This window comes from Aquila chrysaetos, chromosome 20 (assembly GCF_900496995.4).
Source record: "Aquila chrysaetos chrysaetos chromosome 20, bAquChr1.4, whole genome shotgun sequence".
NCBI lineage: Eukaryota > Metazoa > Chordata > Aves > Accipitriformes > Accipitridae > Aquila > Aquila chrysaetos.
This window is the reverse complement of record NC_044023.1, coordinates 6,427,409-6,447,534: the sequence shown is the minus strand read 5'-3', so window position 1 is coordinate 6,447,534 and position 20,126 is coordinate 6,427,409. Positions and strand designations below refer to the sequence as shown.

General features: G+C 40.7%; 1 protein-coding gene across 12 annotated transcripts in view; it reads right to left on the bottom strand.

The window, feature by feature from the left end:
* Positions 1-20,126, bottom strand: part of LOC115333338 (6-phosphofructo-2-kinase/fructose-2,6-bisphosphatase 4) — a 66,311-nt gene that overhangs the window by 31,004 nt on the left and 15,181 nt on the right. For 6 of the 12 annotated variants that reach the window (XM_041118858.1, XM_041118857.1, XM_041118865.1 and 3 more), the window contains 7 exons: positions 11,821-11,937; positions 7,475-7,571; positions 4,942-5,008; positions 3,655-3,729; positions 2,720-2,776; positions 2,283-2,404; positions 456-663 (listed from right to left, as the gene is read on the bottom strand). In XM_041118858.1, the coding sequence (XP_040974792.1) occupies positions 456-663; positions 2,283-2,404; positions 2,720-2,776; positions 3,655-3,729; positions 4,942-5,008; positions 7,475-7,571; positions 11,821-11,937 (743 nt within the window). Of the gene's footprint in view, positions 1-455; positions 664-2,282; positions 2,405-2,719; positions 2,777-3,654; positions 3,730-4,941; positions 5,009-7,474; positions 7,572-11,820; positions 11,938-12,751; positions 12,774-17,901; positions 18,176-19,631; positions 19,734-19,794; positions 19,946-20,126 lie in introns of those variants that run through there. The other 6 variants (XR_003920765.2, XM_029996189.2, XM_029996188.2 and 3 more) reach the window with 4 other exon arrangements.

Genomic DNA, 20,126 nt, shown 5'->3' with positions numbered 1-20,126 from the left:
GCTAAGAAATACAACACATTCCGTTAAGCCAAGAGGGACAGGAGAGGTAAGGAAAGGAGCATAAGGAAGATACAAGTTGTCTGCAGTTCCTATCTTTACCTCCTGGAATTTTCCTTCCAGCTTCAACTTGTGAACCTTCCCAATTATCCAACAAGTCAGGATTTTACAAGAATACAGTTAAAAAATAAAGCCCTTGACAACTGCTTTGTGCTGCAGGATAAAAACGAATTTCAACGAACAGAATGACAGACAGATAAAAGAGCACATACCGAATCACAATACACAAAGTGTGTCCATCCAGTTTCCACTACCCACATAAGCAACTAAAAAAATCCTTCTTAAACATGTTAAGATGAAAAGGGTGCAGAGGAAGAAAGCTGTAATTACACAGCACAAACTGCACACATGCATAGATACACACAAAACCCAGTCACACTTGTTCAGGAGGTACGTACTTCTTTCCCCCTGACAGACAGTCCAGGATCTCCTCCTATTCTCCCTTTGAGATTGAGTTCACTTTCTCCATGTCGACAGAGGTAGATTGACCGAGGAGTCACATGGATATTCATGAGGTAGTAGACAATCCGGCTCTGAATGTGATCCATTACTCTGTTCACAAGGTAACTCCTTCCAACATCCATAATTTTAATATAAGAAAGATCCCTTTGACAAGAAAACAAAAAAATATGTAAGATTCCACATAGTTTCTATTAGCATGTACCACAATCTTCCCACCCTCTCTCTCATTATAAAACAAAGGGGCAACACACCAAATTCAATTACTCATGGAATATGCATTAGTCCTAAGAAACAATGCAATACTCCAAAGGTACAGGCTGAACTCTATTCCTTTCACATGTAAGCTGTTCACATCACTTCCTTTTCTGTTCCCTTTACTTGCACTTTGTCCCTCAAATCTAGATCCTACTCTTGCAAAAATACAGCCCTCCCACTGAAAGGAAAATTCAGTGGAGTCATTCAAGTGTGGTAGCTTCAATAAGATATTTTACAATACTAGTTATTTTTCTGCAGGTTACAAACACTTCCCCCACAGCAAGTATTGTCTGATTGCACCCAGGGGCCAAAATGGTCACTATTTACCCATCTCAGTTAACCCTTCCAGAAAAACTACAGCATCAGAAGGACCAGGGACTAGCCTGAAGCAAGACTTTTCTCAACACCTCTATCAACAACTATTTATTAACAGTACTTAATCTACCCCACCACTACCTTTTCTCAGCATCAGACAGGTTATAATTTCAATTTTCAATGCTTATCCTTTCTCATCTGAGCTGTAATTTCAGAGTAGCATCTAGTTTAAAGGAGGAAAGAATTCTGATAAGCTGAAAATAACCACTATTGGTTTCTAGTGATGATTTCGAGATATCACACCACAATAAAACAAGAAAACTTACAATAAAACTAAATGGAGGTGATGAGAAGCAAGCAGCATCACCTCATCTCTGATAGCACTCTTTGGAGTTAATCATTGCTATTTCACCCAGGCACAACCATTAGGTCCATCACAGAAATTACATGCATGAACTGATCTGACTGAACCAGCTTCACTCTGCTTACACTCAATTACATTAAAATGCAGCTCAGCCTTCTCTATAGCACTGGTCCTGAAACAAACCAGGAGCATCTGGTATGCGTGCAGCTCAAAATCCCACGCTGAAATCCTGGACTGTAGCAAGAGAAACAGTGCTCCTCCTCACATGGTTCACCCCTACCTTACTTTCAAGTGTTGAAAGTGAATGAAAAAAACAGATGAATGCTTTGGCATGAGGGCAAATAATCTAGCTAAGAAAGCTTCTCACAGCCCTGCATCTGCAGGATAATTTGCAAGCACAAATAAATAAATTTAGAAGTCACATTTTTAAGACTGACATGTTCAAAATTCATTTTAGTCATGTCAACAAATGAAGTTATGCTTACAAATCACTTGGGTCTCCTCTACGTACTAAAAAAAAAAAAAAGTACCAACCAACCACTACAGCAAGTCTGGAATAATTTCTAAATGCTGGTTCTATCCCAGAAGAATCATACTATTCTCCAAGAGGGAAAATCAAAAAGAATACTGTGCCAAAGTAGAGTCGTTAGCCAATTTTCCTCAAGCAAGCAAGCAGAGTCAACTCTCTCTAATTTACCAAAGAACCAGAGCTCAAGCCGTTAGAAAAACAAGACTAGAAAGCCCTAATCCCCGATACAGGATGCTCCGTCCCCTAAGGAAACATCTTAAAACAACCCAGTTGTGATCACAGTATTATTTCATCACTTACTTGTCAAGAGTTTCATCTAATGTCTCATACGAGTTCTTGTAGCACTCTATTCTTTTCATGAAGTCTTCTGTTGCTTCATCATTACTACAATCAACATAGTCAGGACTACCCAGCTTCACTTGCTGTTTAAAATAAAACCAGGAGAGTAGTACATAAGTTTCTTTCCCTTTTTAATGGAAGTTTAAAGGAATAGGAAGGGGGAGAACAACACAAAAACTTATTTTCTGGAAGTTAGTTAGAATACATGTAAAGCAAAAAGAGCTATTCTTTATAGAATGAGACTTCTTAGTATACACCTGCACAGGAAAATAAATGAAAAGTGTTCCATTAATGGGAGCTAATGGTTTTTTTGCTATTGGAAGTTCTTATAATAGTTATATTGAGCTACTTTAAACCTCTTGACTTAAAGCAGTTAAAGCAAACTTTCCTATACTCACCACAATGTTTGCAGCAATGACCTCTGGATCTACACATACTGACTCAACAAAAAAAGTCTTCAGTCCAAATAGGAAATCACGTCCACAGAAGGAAGGAAGAAGAAAGATGCATTAGAATGCCTCTGGAGACTAACACACATGAGCAGCAAGTTGCCCACTTCCACGGTAACCCTTTTTAAGAGCCACGCGTTAAACTTCCCTCCGTTTACTCTGAAGATTTCTCCAGACCCTCTCATCAGAAATTGTTGGCTTACGACTCCTAGAAGCATCATGCTCTATACTCCTTTCCCCAGCAATGCTTGTAAGTGGAAAAATTTTGCAGTGAGAAAAATTTAGGATGGGAGGAAAAAATAAATGCAGAGGATGCAAGTTCAGCCACACAAACAGTAGCTAATGCTTCTGAAATAATAATTTAGAAGCCTTTCAATCAATGGAGAGGTCTCACTTAAAAAGAGGTTTGTGTTTTGCTGTCTCAAAGGTTTATGGAGATGCAAGTTTAGAGGAAATGAAAGATTACTGGAGAACAGCTAAATGCAAAACAATCCTGGATGGAAGGCATAAAACCACAGAATGTTTTTGGTTTGTACAGAACTAACACAGAATTCCCTACGTGTTTCCGCACCAAGAATCTGAACTGCACTAAGAACCATATTTTAAACAGTTCTTGTTGAGAGTACACTCAGAACTACAGGTCCAGGGTGACAGAATTGAAGCCATAGCATAAAAGGTATTAGCTACGAACAGTACAAACAGTAAAGATGAGAAAAATGAGGACTGGGTGACTTTTAATCACAAACAATGCTTGAGAACACAAAATGCACTATTGACTAAACAGTTAGGAAGGATGTGGCTTATGCTAGTGCACCTTTTAACTCAGAGTAGCAGATAAGAGCAAAACTATCATTAGTTCAGAACTCCTTTGGCTTCTGACTCACCTTATATCCATTTTCTTCACCGAATTTGTAAATAGTTTCTCTGCGTTCCCGAGTTGTGTTTGTAGCATCAAAGACCTAGGAATAATTACAGGGGACAGAGAGAGAGGAATTAAAAAAGCATCATAGCCTGTGAAAGGCACTGCGTTAGTAACAACAAAAATAAGGGTTCAAAGTCCCTCAATGTGAAGGAAAGCAATGAAAACACTTCCCCTTCCCTCTACCCCACTACCTCAACATGCTCAAGAGGAAAACAAAAGACATTTCTACTTTACACACATGATTTTCGAAATACTAAAAAAAAGAGTAATATTTTGAAAGCACTACTAGCAGAACACTGTATTTGGAAGAAGCAAACAGAATTTAAGCCTAACACATAAAACAAGACAGAATCTTCCTCCTGGACCATATCAGCATTAAATATTAATGCATAGGGTTTTTTTGTGAACTTATACCACACAAAAAAAGATGCTGCAATCAACATGCTATTAAAAATGCAAGTGTAAAACTTCTAAAGGGCAGAAGATCTGCAAGACTTGTAAATCCTGCCCACGAATTACAAGATATATGCAGCCATTTTTCTAAGAACTTATTTTTAGCTCCGAACACACCAGTATTTTACCAAAGTATGAAGTCTGCCAAAGTGTAAAGTTTACCTCATGTCCCCAGCAGAACTTATAATTATAGTTAATGGTTTTCCCTGATTAGTTAATGGAAACAACAGAGAATCGTGTCTGTGGTCTTAAGAAAAACAGTGTTATGCAAATTAATGTGAATACTCAATGTCAATAGTTGAACAGCTGATGTTTTGCACCCTGTTATTAAATACTCAGATATGCAGCAATTTGAGTTTCTCCTGCTTTCTTCAGAGATTTCTCATGTCAGTAACTCAACTGCCAAGCAATACCCACGATGCTTTTTGTTCAGTAAGTCTTTACCTTTCACTTGAAACACTAGACTATCAAATAGAAGCACAAGTGCAACCAAAACAACAGATGTATTTAACAGTACATTATATAACGTGGAGAGAAGGGGGACATTTTTCTCAGTGTTACTCTCTCCTCAGTTAATCCCTCAAATCACAAAGGTGGTTGCTCAGTATGGCATCATCCTGAACTTAAGTGCTCCTTTCACGGCAGCAACAAGGCAGATCTAACATACAAATCCCAAAGAAAAAAAATCTGATATACTGAAGAGATATTGGAATTACTCGGGCTGTATATTATCCAGCAGACACACACTGTTTTGTAAGGAAGCATCTCAAGAATGTGTCTTCAACAAGAAACTTACAGCCACGTGCCCATTTTCTTCACTGAGGTACTGTCGGACGTCATTCAGCGCTGCTAAGGCACACTGTCTTAAAAATGAAAAGAGAGTAAAACTCAAATGCTAGTTAAAAGTAGCTTTAATAATGCACTTGTGCGTTTTGATCAAAGTGCCCTGCAAACGTTAGATAATCTTTCTCAAAAACACATATTTTTTAATCACACCACCCACCCCCAACTCCCCCCCCAAACATGGGAAAACCCAACAGAGGTCAACCAAGCTATACTAAGGAAATGTGGTCATGGCCATCTGCCTAAAAAAACCACCAGTCCAGTGCTCCTCTGTGCAACTGATACAACTATACATCACCACAGAATACCCATCAACTTTGCTGACAAGGATAAACTTTCACTGATCTAAAGTAACATCACTGAATCATCCCTGCGACTGTATTCTTTTCCCAATTACCTATTCACAGATATTTGCTTCTTAATTTGATTCTCAAAGAGGAAAAAATTAATCAACTTAAGGCTTTTATCTCGAGGCCCTAAGTTAAAGAGGATAGACAACTCTTTTTCAGTAATCTACTTCTCTTTTGAACTATTGTGTAAAAATTGCTTATGTCAAAAAAAAATCTGTTAAAACAGAGAGTAAAACAAAGTTAGCACCAAGTATTAGGGACAGAGGTGAAAATAACATCCCACTGTAGTCACCAACGCAATGTAATTAGTACTGGAGACACATGAGGACACAACACCAAAAAAACCCACCCCCACATACTTTACGCTTGTGTTAAATCTGGACATGAATAAATTCATTTGCAACTTTCCTATTTCCCCAGTATTAGTATTATCTTCCAAGTCCATTATGATTTCTAACACATAAATAATACTGGAGGGCAACATCAACATTGTACACGATCTACTCATTAGTAGAACATGGCCCCATTTATTTCCAGTAATACAGTCTTTTTACAGTACCAGCATAAAACCCTGTCCATTTCAACAGCCTTTCTATGAATTACTGCTCTATTTTGACTTCCAGACTGAAACGTATAACTCTTCTCTTGCATTTACCATATTCTGCTGCAGAGCTTTATCTTAAAAGAAAAAAGAAGGCATTTCAATCCTGACAGTATTTCCACATTAGCATTGTTTATAGATGTCAGGAACTGAGATTCATCAGTCAAGTCTTCACTAAATAAATATAAACCCTCTTTACTCATTGCTAACTAGGCAGATTAGCTCACACAGCCCATTTCATATTATATTCCCCACCATTTAGTCTAATAGGTGACACAGAGGCACATTAAAAGGTTTGGCTCTACCTCTAAGCAAATGGTAGGGGCTTGCAAGGCTAATGCACCTCATATCTACTCTTTGGTCCCAAAGGATTAGGAGGTTCTTATGCAAGTTGTTCTCCTTTGACATTAGCAATACTCATCTGCTGCTGAAGGGGAAAGGGAAGAGAGAGAGGACAGAGGGACAGCCGCAAAAGGAAGTCCAGACAGTAGGAAAGTCCAGACATTTTTGATGTTTGAGCTGAAGCAATTAAGAACAAAATACTCTAGAGTAGCCTAAGCAAATCACATTCCCATTCTGCTAAAATTTCTGTTCCTTCTCATTTCCTACTGCACACTCTTAAATGTTTTCCTGAACATACTAAAAAAGACAATGAATGGTGAAGAAAATCAAAAGACCTTCCCATTTTATCTTCTGTAAGAAAGAGGCAGCTCCCTCTTACTCTGACCTTCTCTTCATCTACCCTTTCTTCTCAAGGTCTTTCCTCTACACTAAAGCACAGCCTCTTTCAAGGCAAGAGGGGAGTCTCAAGTGCTTCATCTAGGCACAGATGTTCACACTGGTGGTCATTTTGCTTTGCATACCATTAGCAAAGCATGGCAGTTTTCGAGGCAGTGCACTGACTGACTGCATGAAGCACCTGCATGGTGGCCAAATAGACAATTTCAGGGAGAGAATAATAGTGTTTCATTCCTGCTCATTTGAACAGATAAGAACAAACATGTTCAAAGTACTCCAGGTGAAAAATTCCAGTATGTAGACCAAAAAGAAAAGCAGTTATGTGGGGTTTTTTTCTCCTTTACGATCCACACAAAAGCTATAAAATGGCATTTTAGGAATTAGACAGCAGAAAGAGTTACATCTATTAGCTGATACCTTACAAAAAGGTAAAAAAATTAGTAACTATTTGTTAAAACTGCTTTGATTTGAGTGAAAATATCCTGGAATATCTGCAGGAATAGCAGCAGTCACAGCCTAGTGAAAGGTGAAAAGGAATCAAATATTTACCTTCTCTGCATTTTTGATCCTGGAGATGAAGCAATTAAGAAAAAAATACCCCAAATTTTAAGCAGCCTAAACAAATCACTTTTCCACCTTTTCTAGAATTTCTTTTCATTGTCATTTCATACTGCAGTCTCTTAAGCGTCTTCTTGAGCATACAAAAATGCAACTTAAAGTAGTCTCTAAGAGCAAATTACACAGGGTACCATTTTAATACAATTAGCATCGTGTAGCCAAACACATTCAAAACTTACTTCCTGATTTTCAAGCCTTCTTCATTGTCAGGCAGGAAGAATTCAAAAGATTTATACTTTTTCACCAAATCTCGACGATACTGACCAACATTAAATTCTGCCAAGAAGAAACCAGTATTAGTGGGAACTAACGATATTCACGTAAAAAGGACAAAAGTTATGACAGCTCTGAAACCAAACTACCTGCGACGATAAAATAATTTAGCATGTACGAAGTCAACATATCATACATACTTGTTGTGTTTTGAGGGATTTGTTTGTTTTTAAGTAAAAAAGACAACAAATCATGGAAATGGCAAAAGAACATTTGGGCTGTAAGTAGCTTCAGTGGAGTCACGGGGCCGTATTGCCGTGCCTCTGCCTGCCAGTTTGCCTGAACAACAAAAAGAAACTCTTTTCCTCCTTTGCAGGGGTGGTTGGAAGTCTGTTTCAGTAGTCTACAAAGGACTACTAATAATCTAGCTTTTTCTTCTGTGTGTATGTGCAGTGAAACAGTATTCTGATAGTACCTCCCAAAACTTTCAGCTCTTATTTAAGCAAGGAAGAGTTCTAAATAGAACTAACCGATCTTGCTTTTGATAAACAAAATTCAAGTTGTGGAAACATTTTTTCCATAATTCTGCTCAAGTATTTCTATTCCTTAAGGATCAGTACATACTATTTCACAACCCCTGTTCCATTTATTTAAAAAAATGCTTAAGTTGTTAAAAAAAAACCGAACAAAACCACCATTAAAAAAAATCAGCATAAGTACTGAACATAATCTTACTGTGATCTCTTAACAGTGTCCTTATCTGGGCAAAGGTCCATAAGGTCTATGGCTATACACCTGTCACAACATCAGATATGGGATTAGGGCAAGGCAGTTCTGTTCTGCCACACAGCAGACAATGACACTGTACCCTAGTTAACTTCATTCGACAGTTCTGAAAGTAGGTCTCTGAAGTGCAATTAATGTTTAACTTGTTTCTGACCTATAGGTTTTCTCTGCTGAACTGCAAAGCATTTTTTTTTAACATTAGAACAAACTGAAGTATTCTGTTTGAGAAGCTGCCGAGATATAAATATTTGCCAGACTTCATGTCTAGAAAGAGGAAAAGAAGTAACAGACACAATTGCTGAGTTGTAATTAAGAAAAAAAGATATAGGATAAAAGAGTTCAACCATCAGCTGCTGTATATAGATTGCTGTTGTGATTGGGGGCAGAGGATAAATAAATAAATATTGTTTATCCCCCCAAAAGTCAAGTCTTGTTTGAATTCAACAACGTTGATGTAATTTTTCTGTGGTCAACTGTATGACACAGATTATAGTACAATCCAGGTTATTCTGTGACAGGTTTAATGAGCACTGGCCGTACTGGCTACATGGAAAGGTGGTTCCTTGTAAGAAAAACAGAAGATGCAAGAAGTTCAGATGGCCAGTGTTGTCAGGCAATAGCCTTTTAAAAATAAAAAATAATTCATTTCTTAAGAAAGAATAGTTACTGCAAGAGGGTCATGCATAGCGAAGGAAAAAGTGCTGTCTAGTGGGACAATCATTAGCCTTCATTATTAGCATCCACCCCTGTGGAAAAGTTTCACAACGCTAACTGGTATCACAACTACCACACAGCCAGAACTATTCAAAAAAGCTTCCCAAAGTTTAGCATCTAAAAACCACATTGCAACACAATTCTATTCAAGCATCTAATTGACCTCATTCCCTTCAAAAAGCCCAGACAGAAGTCCTTTGTATTTTTAACCATTTCACATTCTAAATGACAGAGCATTTTGGAAAGAATAAAAGAAAACACAGAACTGATGGCTGAAATGATTCAACTAACATCAACCCTGGGCTATTTACCTCCACCTTCTTTTCTTGAACTCTCCAGCTTGCTTAATGTATGTTACATGAAAAGATGGCATTTATCTTTTCTCTGGTTTAATAGTTTTAACCATCTGTTTTGGAGAATAAGCACACAATATATTTAAGCACACACTAATTTTAAGGTATTAAGAGCCAAAGGGTAACAGATGTTAGGGGTACTTGATACTTATCACATATCAATTCAGTCCCAATCAACTGGAAGCATTAGGCAACATGTCATCCATTCCCTCAATGAGTATTTTAAATTTATTTCAGCTTCAGTAAAGTTGCACCACTGATGACACCAACAACAGGAAGGGTCCGTGGTTTTCCAAGAAAATCCCAAGTCACCCTTTCTAACAAAAACAAACCATAAGCAGCAACCTAGGATGGAAGCTCAAATGGTAACTTTATGTTGTATATTTTTGTGAAATTAGGCAGCAATGCTCTACTTTTTATTAAGCACAAGTGCATATATTTTCTGATGTGCTGCGCACGGTTGCCCATGGAACTTTTCCTATAACTGAAGCAGACCACCCCTATCTATCTTACTGTATTTGGGATATATTCAACCAAGCATGAGCCAGATGTGGACAGTATCTTGTTTGTTGTCCAATATCGTGTTTCTGCTTTTCAGAGTTCACATGGTAAAATGCTCAAAACAATGATATATATACATATGTACAGAAATGTATGTTAGATGTGTATCTAACATACAAGCATAGTTATATCCCATTTTATCAGCTCGGATATAAGCTAACCTATTTAGACTGTTATTCTGTTTCAGCCCAACGGATAAAACTGAAGTTTCTAAATACCTGATACTGCTCATCAGAAGGGTTATACTGCGTGAAAACAGTCAAAACTCAAGTTATAATTTAAATCCTATAAGCTCTCATACTCAATATAACATACCCTCCATAACATCTCATCTAAATAAAGCATATCAGACAAGTTTCTAAGAGCTTAAGAAAACACCAACTCAAAAAGCTATCCCCCAGAATCAAAAGGCAGTTTAAATTTAGGCTGGAACTCCTCATCTTGACTTCTCAGAGCTACTAGGAAATACATCTCTGAATATCCAGCCAAAAGTCTACACTTCAGTATGATCTAGTATGTTTAATGTTATTTAAATGATTAACTAGTCATAACTATAAAGCTACCATTACTGCGCCAGACAGAATCACAGAACACTACCTTTTTTTCCTACAGAGATAGAGAAGGCAGGGGAGATGGCTGCTCAGAACCTCAAATGGACTTAGGTCTTGTTTACTTGTCGATCTGGGCCCACAAGATACCACAGGAGCTTGGGAATGAGGTAGGACAGGCAGGTCCATGACATAGCAAACCTTAGCCATTGTTTCCCACGCTAAACACACATATGAAGTCCTTAAGAGAGTGATAGCAAGTGGCTGCTTCAGTTCCTTGGGCTCTTAATATTCAGACAAAGAGCTGTAACTCATTCCACAAATGCAGTTGAACAATTACACAGAGAATTACACGTTGCACAAAGTTCACTGAGAAAAGAAGATGGAGAAGTCAGAACTTCCATAGAATGATAGCATGGTTTTGGTTGGAAGGGACCTTAAAGACCATCTAGTTCCAATGCCCTGCCACGGGCAGGGACACCTTCCACTAGGCCACGTTGCTCAAAGCTCCATCCAACCTGGCCTCAAAGGCTTCCAGGGACGGGGCATCCACAGCCTCTCTGGGCAACCTGTTCTAGTGTCTCGCCACCCTCACAATAAAGAATTTTTTCCTAATATCTAATCTAAATCTACCCTCTTTCAGTTTAAAACCACTACCCCTCGTCCTATCACTACACTCCCTGTTAAAGAGTCCCTCCCCATCTTTCCTATACGCCTCCTTTAGGTACTGGAAGGCTGCTATAAGGTGTCCCCGGAGCCTTCTCTTCTCCAGACTGAACGACCCCAGCTCTCTCAGCCTGTCCTTACAGGGGAGGTGCTCCAGCCCTCTGACCATCTTTGTGGCCCTCCTCTGGACCCGCTCAAGCAGGTCCACGTCTGTCTTACGTTGGGGGCCCCAGAGCTGAACGCAGTACTGCAGGCGGGGGTCTCACGAGAGCGGAGTAGAGGGGGAGAATCGCCTCCCTCGACCTGCTGGTCGTGCTGCTTTTGATGCAGCCCAGAAGTGCTGACTGCTCGTCTGCTTGTAAAGGAGATTCCCTTTCATCCACGTAAAGAAAGGGGGGGCAGGAGGGAAAGGACAGCTGAAGAACCAAAGTGTTAAGGGACAAGGGCAAAAAGTTGATTTAGGCACCTGGCAGAACAAGGAGGTAAATTAACAGTCACCAGAATTTGACTAATTAACATCTAAATGGAAGAGACAGCCTGTATATGCTATTGCTTAAAAATAAGTTAACTAAGCAGAAAGATTTTATGTAGTCAAACTTGGCAACAAAATTACTGGGAATTAGGTTTATGAAACACCTAACATCTGCCCTGTCCTTCTGATGTAAACAAAAGTAAATCCATCACCTTTTGTAGGCACTCCAATCCAATTTAAATAGCGTGTCAGCTTCTTCGAGATGTAGGTTTTTCCTCTTGCTGGGAGACCCACCATGACAATCAGAGTAGGGCAATTGGTCATACATACTGAAACAGAAAAACAGAAAACTGGGATTTACCATTAACATTCCCACAAAGCAAAGGTTTATATTGCGATGGAAAATTACAATCTGCGTGCTCTCTGAGGAAGTGACCGTTCAAGCAGCTCATGCACTGTCTCTCACTATTTCACAGGGTTTCTTCAGGTGTACAGTGGACCTAACCAGGTTTCTTATGCTGTGCTGAATTTTGGAAGGGCCAGTGAGTGGTAGTGCAATGCTGGACATACGAGTTGTATACAGACAGAAGACAAGAAACTTATGTATTTGCATACATGTTTTAAGACATACAAAAACAATACCAAAAAAAGAACACTGACATCTTACGCCCATATGTACCTCAGTTCAGTGCTTGCATTGAAAGGAAACAGCAAGGTGTACACAATTTTTAGATAATTTTTAAATCTTTAAGAAAAGACCTCAACACTGCTCAACCTTTTCTTGGTTTTGAGTGAAACAAGCATGACAGATGCAGCTTAATACATTATAGTATGACATGGTACTTATATTTATTATTTCTCCTTTAAATATTAACACAAAAATCTCTCTTGAAACAGAGCTCATTTTGACTGTTCTTTGATGGTTACTAGGAATAAAGCACAAGTATTCTACGCAATCAAGTACAATAATCTGATATACAGATACATGTACAGAAATACTCTTAATCAAAGGCAGGGTGTTTAATAAAAAAACAAAACACTGTAGGAAGTTAAAGGAGTTATATGTATAAACTGAAAACCTTGAGGCATTTCCTTTCAAATGACAAGTTTTTGAACATTTTAATGGCACAAAACTATGAATACCTTGCATGAATCTATCACAGCTACAAGGAACTGCCTAAAAAGAAAGAAGATATTAAAGTGGCGCAAAGATACCACCGACTCCCTCCATCCCCTATTTCAAAGGGAATTCCTCAGTGTCTTGATAGAGAAGTCAATTCACTCCAAAAGACTAAATCTCAGTGTTACACCGTAAGGCATAACTAAACTGTTGTACAAAGCACTGCAATTGCTCGAGATTCCCAAACCTGGGATTGACAAAGTCCCATGCCACAAAGTCACTTGCACAAATCTGGCACAGCTACTCTGCATCGTAAACCCATTGAAAAAGAACAAACAGATTAGCAAAGACAGATGCACTTTCTTAAAAAGCACATTGAAAAGAAAAAAAAAAACCAAACCCATTAAAAATACACCACTTTTCATGAGAGAGGAGGCAAAACCATACCTAACCTCAAACCCATGAAAGAGTCTACTACTCCGTATAATTAAAGGTACATGGAACTGAATGCAAACTAAAACAGATCCATCCAAACATGTCCATGTCTCCAGAAGGACACTGATAAAAGCCCTCAGAGTAAGCTCCTCTGTACAGAAGCCTACAAACCATAAGGATAGTGTTTTCTTGTCCCTTTTCCTCTTTGTCCTAAGTTCAGGCCTGTGAAGTCCCTCTCCAAGAGGAGGAAGGCAGGCTCTGGGGAAACAAAGTCTATGAAGTGCAAAGAGTACAGTGCTTACTAAACAGCTTTGCCTCTAGTTTTCAGGACAGTAAAACAAAATAATGACATGAGAGAAATCCCTGAGCCCCTAGAAATTTTACAAGAAGACATTGTTTTTCAAAGCCAGTTTGAAAGGTTCTTCACCTGATATATCTAGCTCAAGTTTTAAACAATTTTCCAGTGTAAGCAGTGAAATAAAGAGTTGTAAAAGACAAACCAGGATCTGTACAGAAAGGCTCTATACACAGCCTCAGGTCTCCCTGCTCTACAAGGAACTGTGCTAACTGCAACAGGCTTTTCTGCCCATTCTGGACAGAATTTACCAACTAACCTTACATATCTAGATCACCTCTTTTTGTTTTGGTTTGGTTTTGGTTTGCGGGTTTTTTTGTCTTCTTCTGGGGTGAGCCATACAAATTTAGCCTTCTCACAGAACATTTGTCTTTTGGTAATGTAACGACAAACCTATACTGGAGCAAAACTCCATTTTGCAAAACTAAGGGCTAGGAAGCTACCATGAAGAAACATGCAACACACTTAAATGGCTGCTTCACAGATTACACCGACAACAGCTCTCTAAGATAAGTCCTGCTGCCTACATCGGTTTGTAACAGATCTTCTCACTGAGCGGCAAACTGGAACACCACAACTAAGACAACATGCAAAAGGGACATCTCCTCCCACTGCCAAGCAGTCAGTGTGCAAGCCTGGCATCGCTTGCATTTTTACGCAAATTTCCTCAAAGAAAGTACAAAAACTAGCAAAATTGCCTTTATTAGAGCCCTATGTGTACAGTTTAACATGCATGCCTAATCCGTTATTCTGATCACTCTGTGCGCCACTATTCAGCGTGCAACCATATAGCAGAAACCAAGGGAATTCTCTGCTGATCCGAATCAAACAAGTTGCAATCCTGCTCTGATTAGGTGCCAGGCTGACCAAGACTGCTTTTCCTTTTTAAAGGCAGAAACCAGTGAGACAGATGCCCTGGACACCCAAAGGAGGAATACCATTGATTTCAATGACCTTAAATACTCTGCTTTTACATAATGCCATAGCCCTGTAAACACTACACAGTATGTGATGCTACAGCATGTACCACTCATTTAGTGCCTGTCTGCAACAAGAGGATGCTAGTCGCAACCTAAGATTTGGGGCACTAAAAAAATGTTTGGTGTTCTGGTTTAGAGTGGTTGCAGTCTAATACCACTTACACAGGTGGCACTTAGTGACAAGCACACCTATGCATTTGGAAGTAGAAGCCAAAGGCACATTTGCTGGCCAAAACAGCAGATGTTAATAGCTAAATGACAGGAGTACAAATAAAAGCACACAAAGCAACCACTTTATTTCTTCTGCACCTCAGTGTTGTGTTCTCAACAACACCCATAAGACTCAGCACAACAGACACAGGTTTTTGTCTTCTTCCTTATGATCCTGTGTAATTAACAGGGCTTAATTTTGCCCATTAGCTCAGTAAAAAAGTCAAGACCAGAACAAAATGCAAAGTTCTGAGGATGCATCAAATACTCAAAAGTTAAAAATAATTTAATTATCTTTCACTTCATCTGACTGAACCACAGCTTTCTCAGCAAAATATTGCCAACACTCACTGCAAGTGGGGGGAACACGCATTCCAATGACAGTATTTAAAACGTCAGTGTCTCAAGACTTACACCTTCCTTTGAAGAAACACAAGCAATTTTGCCATGAGGAAGTGGACTGATAAAAAACCCAAACAAACCACAAGTTACACATATCTAACTCCTGGAATGAAAAAGCCTCTTTAGTTTAATATTTACCCAACATCACAATGCTCAACACACCTTTTCACAGCACCTCAGCATCATTCACTTTATATGAAAAACAATCTGCAGCACAAAAGTAGTTATATAGGTGCAAGTTGCAGAGCCAAGGCAGACTCCTAAGTGCAGCTTTCTCTCAATTCGTTATCACTGGATTGTCTGGTTTAGCTCCAGAAATCTCTCTACACAATCTACTCTCAAGAAAACAAACTCATTTTTTAATACCGCTTCACGTATGTAACTCCTAAGAGTTTCTGACAGCCCCAACCTGCGGATGTGCTATCAACACTAATTTTGCTAGAGGAACATACACGTTCAGAGTAGCAAAACAAAACTTACAGGGTTGTATGCCATCATTTGCTAAAGATAGTCTATGACTTTACTCATTTTTTTAATTTAAAATAGATGCTCCTAATATATGCATGTACAATTGCATGTTTATAAACAGCAGCATCAAAAAGAAATGTATATTGCATCCCCTCACTTAAAGGGGACATGCAAAAAGCATGCCCAAAATACCAATCAGTGAAGGAAAATGGCCAAGTGATGAAGCGCATTAAAATCAAGCATGGCAACTTAAGCAAAGTCATTATCCCAGTCAAAAATTTCTTACATACTACTGAACAACTCAGCAAGTTACAGCTCAGATTAAAATTATGACTGCCTACCCTTCTAAAGTTTAAGACTTAACAGTCAAGGAAAGAAGAAACTACATGCTCATTTCTTGCCTCTTAAACTCTCTTGTGAAATAATGCAAGATGCCGAAGGTTGTGAAACCAAACTGGGACATTGAACAACCTAGATTAGCTGTGCAGCATTTCATCAGCCCTCAAAACTCACATGACCTTGTGAAATCAGAGACAAGAGTTGGTATTTTTCAAGTTCACTTACCTACTACCTAACATACTAGCAGCTGTCCCTGCCTTTCACCCAAAATGAGATTTTGTTTTTTCCTTATCTGTGTCAAATTTTTAAGTCAACTTTTAAGGTCAAATGCTTTTTGTATCGAGCTTCTGCAGTTAGCCACTGGAAGTTTACAAAGGATTCTTGCTGTTTCTATGGCCTTTGACTCAAAGCGTGTTCTCTGAAATCACCGTACTATTTAGAGGGTCATACACAAATATCTTTAACTATAAGCCAATACAACCACCCTTCCAAATAAGGTAAGCCCTACACGTTTTCCCCTATCACCTATCCAATTTAACTATTGCTAATCCATTGTTTCGTGTTGATCAACGATGACAATCGGTCACCCTTCTTAGCATCCCACAGGGACGAGTTCCCCATCCTGCTGCTCTTCCTGAAGAGCATCCTGCTCCTACCCCTGAAGAAGTCCATTATCTTCTAATGTGTCTCTCCTGCTTTTCTCCAAATCACCAGTTTGTAACATCACCTTGGTACAAGGGATTCAGAATTCCTATTTGTCCTCTAGCCAGCCTCGTGCCACCAGCTGCTCCTAGCAGCTCTGCCATCCACTTGCTAGGGGTGACCATTTGCTTCCTACAGGTTTGATGCCAACAGCGATGGCCCCATCATCCATCCTGATCCTCAGGCTACAGCTGGGTGTTGTCCTTACCTCATTCGTTTTCTCCATCTTCAGTTCCTAGGGTTGGGAGTACAAATACACATAAGCAGCGTGAGCTCAAAGGGTACAGTTCTTTAGAGCAAAGATAATCTCCATTCAATACCTTTTTTTTTTTTGGACCTAACGTACCTTCGTACTGCTGTACAAACAGCAAATAAAAATTATTCGAATGACCAAATTCCAGAAGCTTTAGGGAAACAAAGCTGATAACTATAGGGGGAAAAATAATGTTTAGCCACAGGAAGTTCACTATTTATCTCTCACTCTATAAACATCCTCTGCTAAGCACTCAAAACAACTTCAACTGTAGCACGCTTTCCTATTTATTTTTTAAGTCCATGTTTGTAACCCATTGCTTGATTCATAGAGCTTGAAGCAATCTGACATCCAATGCCAATAGCTTTACTGCAACCTATTAACAGCCAAAACCTTTCACGAAAAGACCACAAAGGTAAGTGGCAGTTAGTAATAAAAAACGTGCGTACCTACTGCCTCAAAGTCTTACTTTGGAAAGTCATTTAGACCAGGTAGCTTCATTTTACCGGTCTCACTAGCTGTAAAAGCTCAGTCTGCTCAGTAGCCTGCACACAGCCAGAACTCCTCCTTGAAAACCTCGTAATGTACAGACTAAAAGAACTAGCTCTTCAAAGCCCCGTGACGGCTAAACCCTGGCACAGCTAGCCAGATTTCTTCTCCCCCAGATAATTTCAGCTGCTACAACTTTTAGGAAAAAAAATCACATTAAAACCAGCTAACACAGGTAAGTCCCTTTGAAGATGGATCTGCCAAGTCCTCAACTGGAAACACGCATGATTCTGCTCAGCCACCTTCTAGAAAGATAAAGTAAGACTAAAAGTAGTGCAGATAGAGGTCATCAGCATGAATGAGGAAATAAAAAACCCAACCAACGGAGACTGAAAGAGTTCATCTTGTTCAGCCTAGAAATTCAGAAGACATCACAGCGACTAGCTTCACTGCTTCCACTGCAAAGCTACTCTTGAGGACAAGAAATCCCCTTCTGACTTGAGCTTGTATTTTCTGAACAGTAACGTTTAACACAGTTACCTGCAGCAGCAGAGAACTGGAACTGGTCAACCCAACACTGCCCCACATCACCCAGTTTGGGCAGTCCATCCTGAGCTGCCACAGCATGGCTAAAGGGCCCACAGGTCACACTGCCTCATCAGAACACAGAGCGATGCACGATACATGGAAATCTGAGGATAAAGCACTCTGCGGCACCCTTGCACAGGAAAAATTACAAAACGTTCTCAGTTCGCTGAAACAAGATAGATGGCTTTATCAAGGAAGAGTAAGCTCTGCTCCTTTCTAGGCTGTCTGTAATTCTTATGTATCACAAATGACCGTAGACGTATTATCGGTAAAGCTGCAAGAGCAAATGCGTGCAAAAGGATTAAAAAAAAAAAAAAATTTCCAAATCTGTTTTTCTAGCAGAAAGGTTTTTCAATTATAAGGGGTCTTGGACATCAATAATTATAGAATCCTACAAAAAAAACCCTGTGTATGTGAAATATTTTTTTAAGTTAGTTTATAGTCAAGAGAAGCTAAATAATTCTGCCAACAAGGCTCTGTACGTCATCAGATTACATGTGACCAATATGCAATTTTGCTCTTTTTTTTTTTTTCTTTCTCTTGTAAAACTGTGTCTGTGTCAAAGCTGTAACAAATGTTATTTTATTTGGAAAAGAGATGCCATGTTAAGGCCAAAATGAAGCATTCTCCTTAGCGTGTTTACAAAAACAATTATACACGCTTTCCAGCCCTCTTCCTATTTCAGCATTCATCTCCTCTTAACACCTACTATTTTTCAGATACTGGAATAATTTAGTTCACACAGAAGCACATGCCACCTGCTTGCCTAGCAGAAACCAAGAAAGTTTGGGCTTTTTTTTAGCAAGGGCTGGACCAAATCAAGTCCAGAGCCAAGAGGCAGCAGCCAATGGACGCCTGCCATAGCAGCAGAGCCCTCAGCTCTTTCTGTCAGCGCAGCCTCTTTGCATGACAAATAAAAAACAATTCCACACGACAAAGCCCCTTTTGTCTGCAAAACTGCCGTGTACTGGACCTCAGTTATTTAAGTAAGAAAACTAAAAAAAAGAAAAAGAAAAGAAGAGGAAAAAAAAAACCCGCGAGGCAAAGTTTGTTAATAAACTATGGTTTACAAACACCACAGCCAAAGTCTTTAGAGGCTGATGACTTGGTTGGCTGCACCTCAAAATAAGGAAAGCCATTAACTCATACGACAGATGGCCTGATACACCACTGGCCTTAAAAGAAAAAAAAACCTAAAACTACAGTGACATTTTTAGGCCTCGCTTCAACGAGAATATACCGAATATAAAAGCTCCTTGGAACCAGTGCGTTAAAAAAAGGAAAAAAAAAAAAACAAACCCAAAACCAAAACAAAAAACCCGCTAGCAAAACCAACTAGAAAAGATACTCTTCCCAGCCAAGCTTTGTCGCCTTCCGCTGGGCACAGATCCAGCAGCTTCGGGGTTTTCTGCCTTCCCCGGCGCTTCAGGCCATCCTCCGCGGGGGACGGCGACCGCCTCACCAGAGACCCACCGCCCCCGGCCCGGGGGAACCATTACACGAGCCTTTCGCACCAGCGGCGCGGCAAGAGGCGCGTTAAAGCCCAGGCAAAGGGCTTGACGCTCAGGGGGGGGACGGGGACGGCGGCGGGGTCCGCCCGGCCCCTCACGCCGCTTTCCTCGCACCTCCACCCCGGAGAGGCCGAATCGTCCCCGGGAGGGGCTCCGCGGGGCCCGGCTCACCCGCTGCGGCCCAGCCGAGGAGGAGGAGGAGCGGCCGCCCGGGGGTCCCGCTGACAGCTGCCGCCCGCCGGTGCTCCGACAGCGCGGCCCGGGCAGACACCCCCCCCCCCCCCCCCCCCCCCCCCACACACACAACACCCCGCTCCGCCGCCGTGCCGCTCACCGCCGCGCTGGGCGCTGTGCCCCGCCGGCAGCCCGTTGTCGTAGGGCTCCCACGTCTTCTGCAGCGGGTTCTGCGTGAGCTCCCGCGCCGGCGACGCCGCCGCCATCCTCGCCCGCCTCCCGGCTCCCACTGCAGTGGCGGCGGGGCGGGGCGGGGCGGCGGCGCCGCCTCTCAGCTCGGCGGGGGCGAGGCCGAGGCCGCGCCGCCCCCTGAGGCGACGCCGGGCGCGGGAAGCAGCCGCGCCGGCCCGCCCGTAGGACCCCTCCGCGGCCCGACCGAGGGGGCCCGTGGCCTCGGCGGGGCAGCTCTCGGCCCGAGGTTTCTGCCCCGCG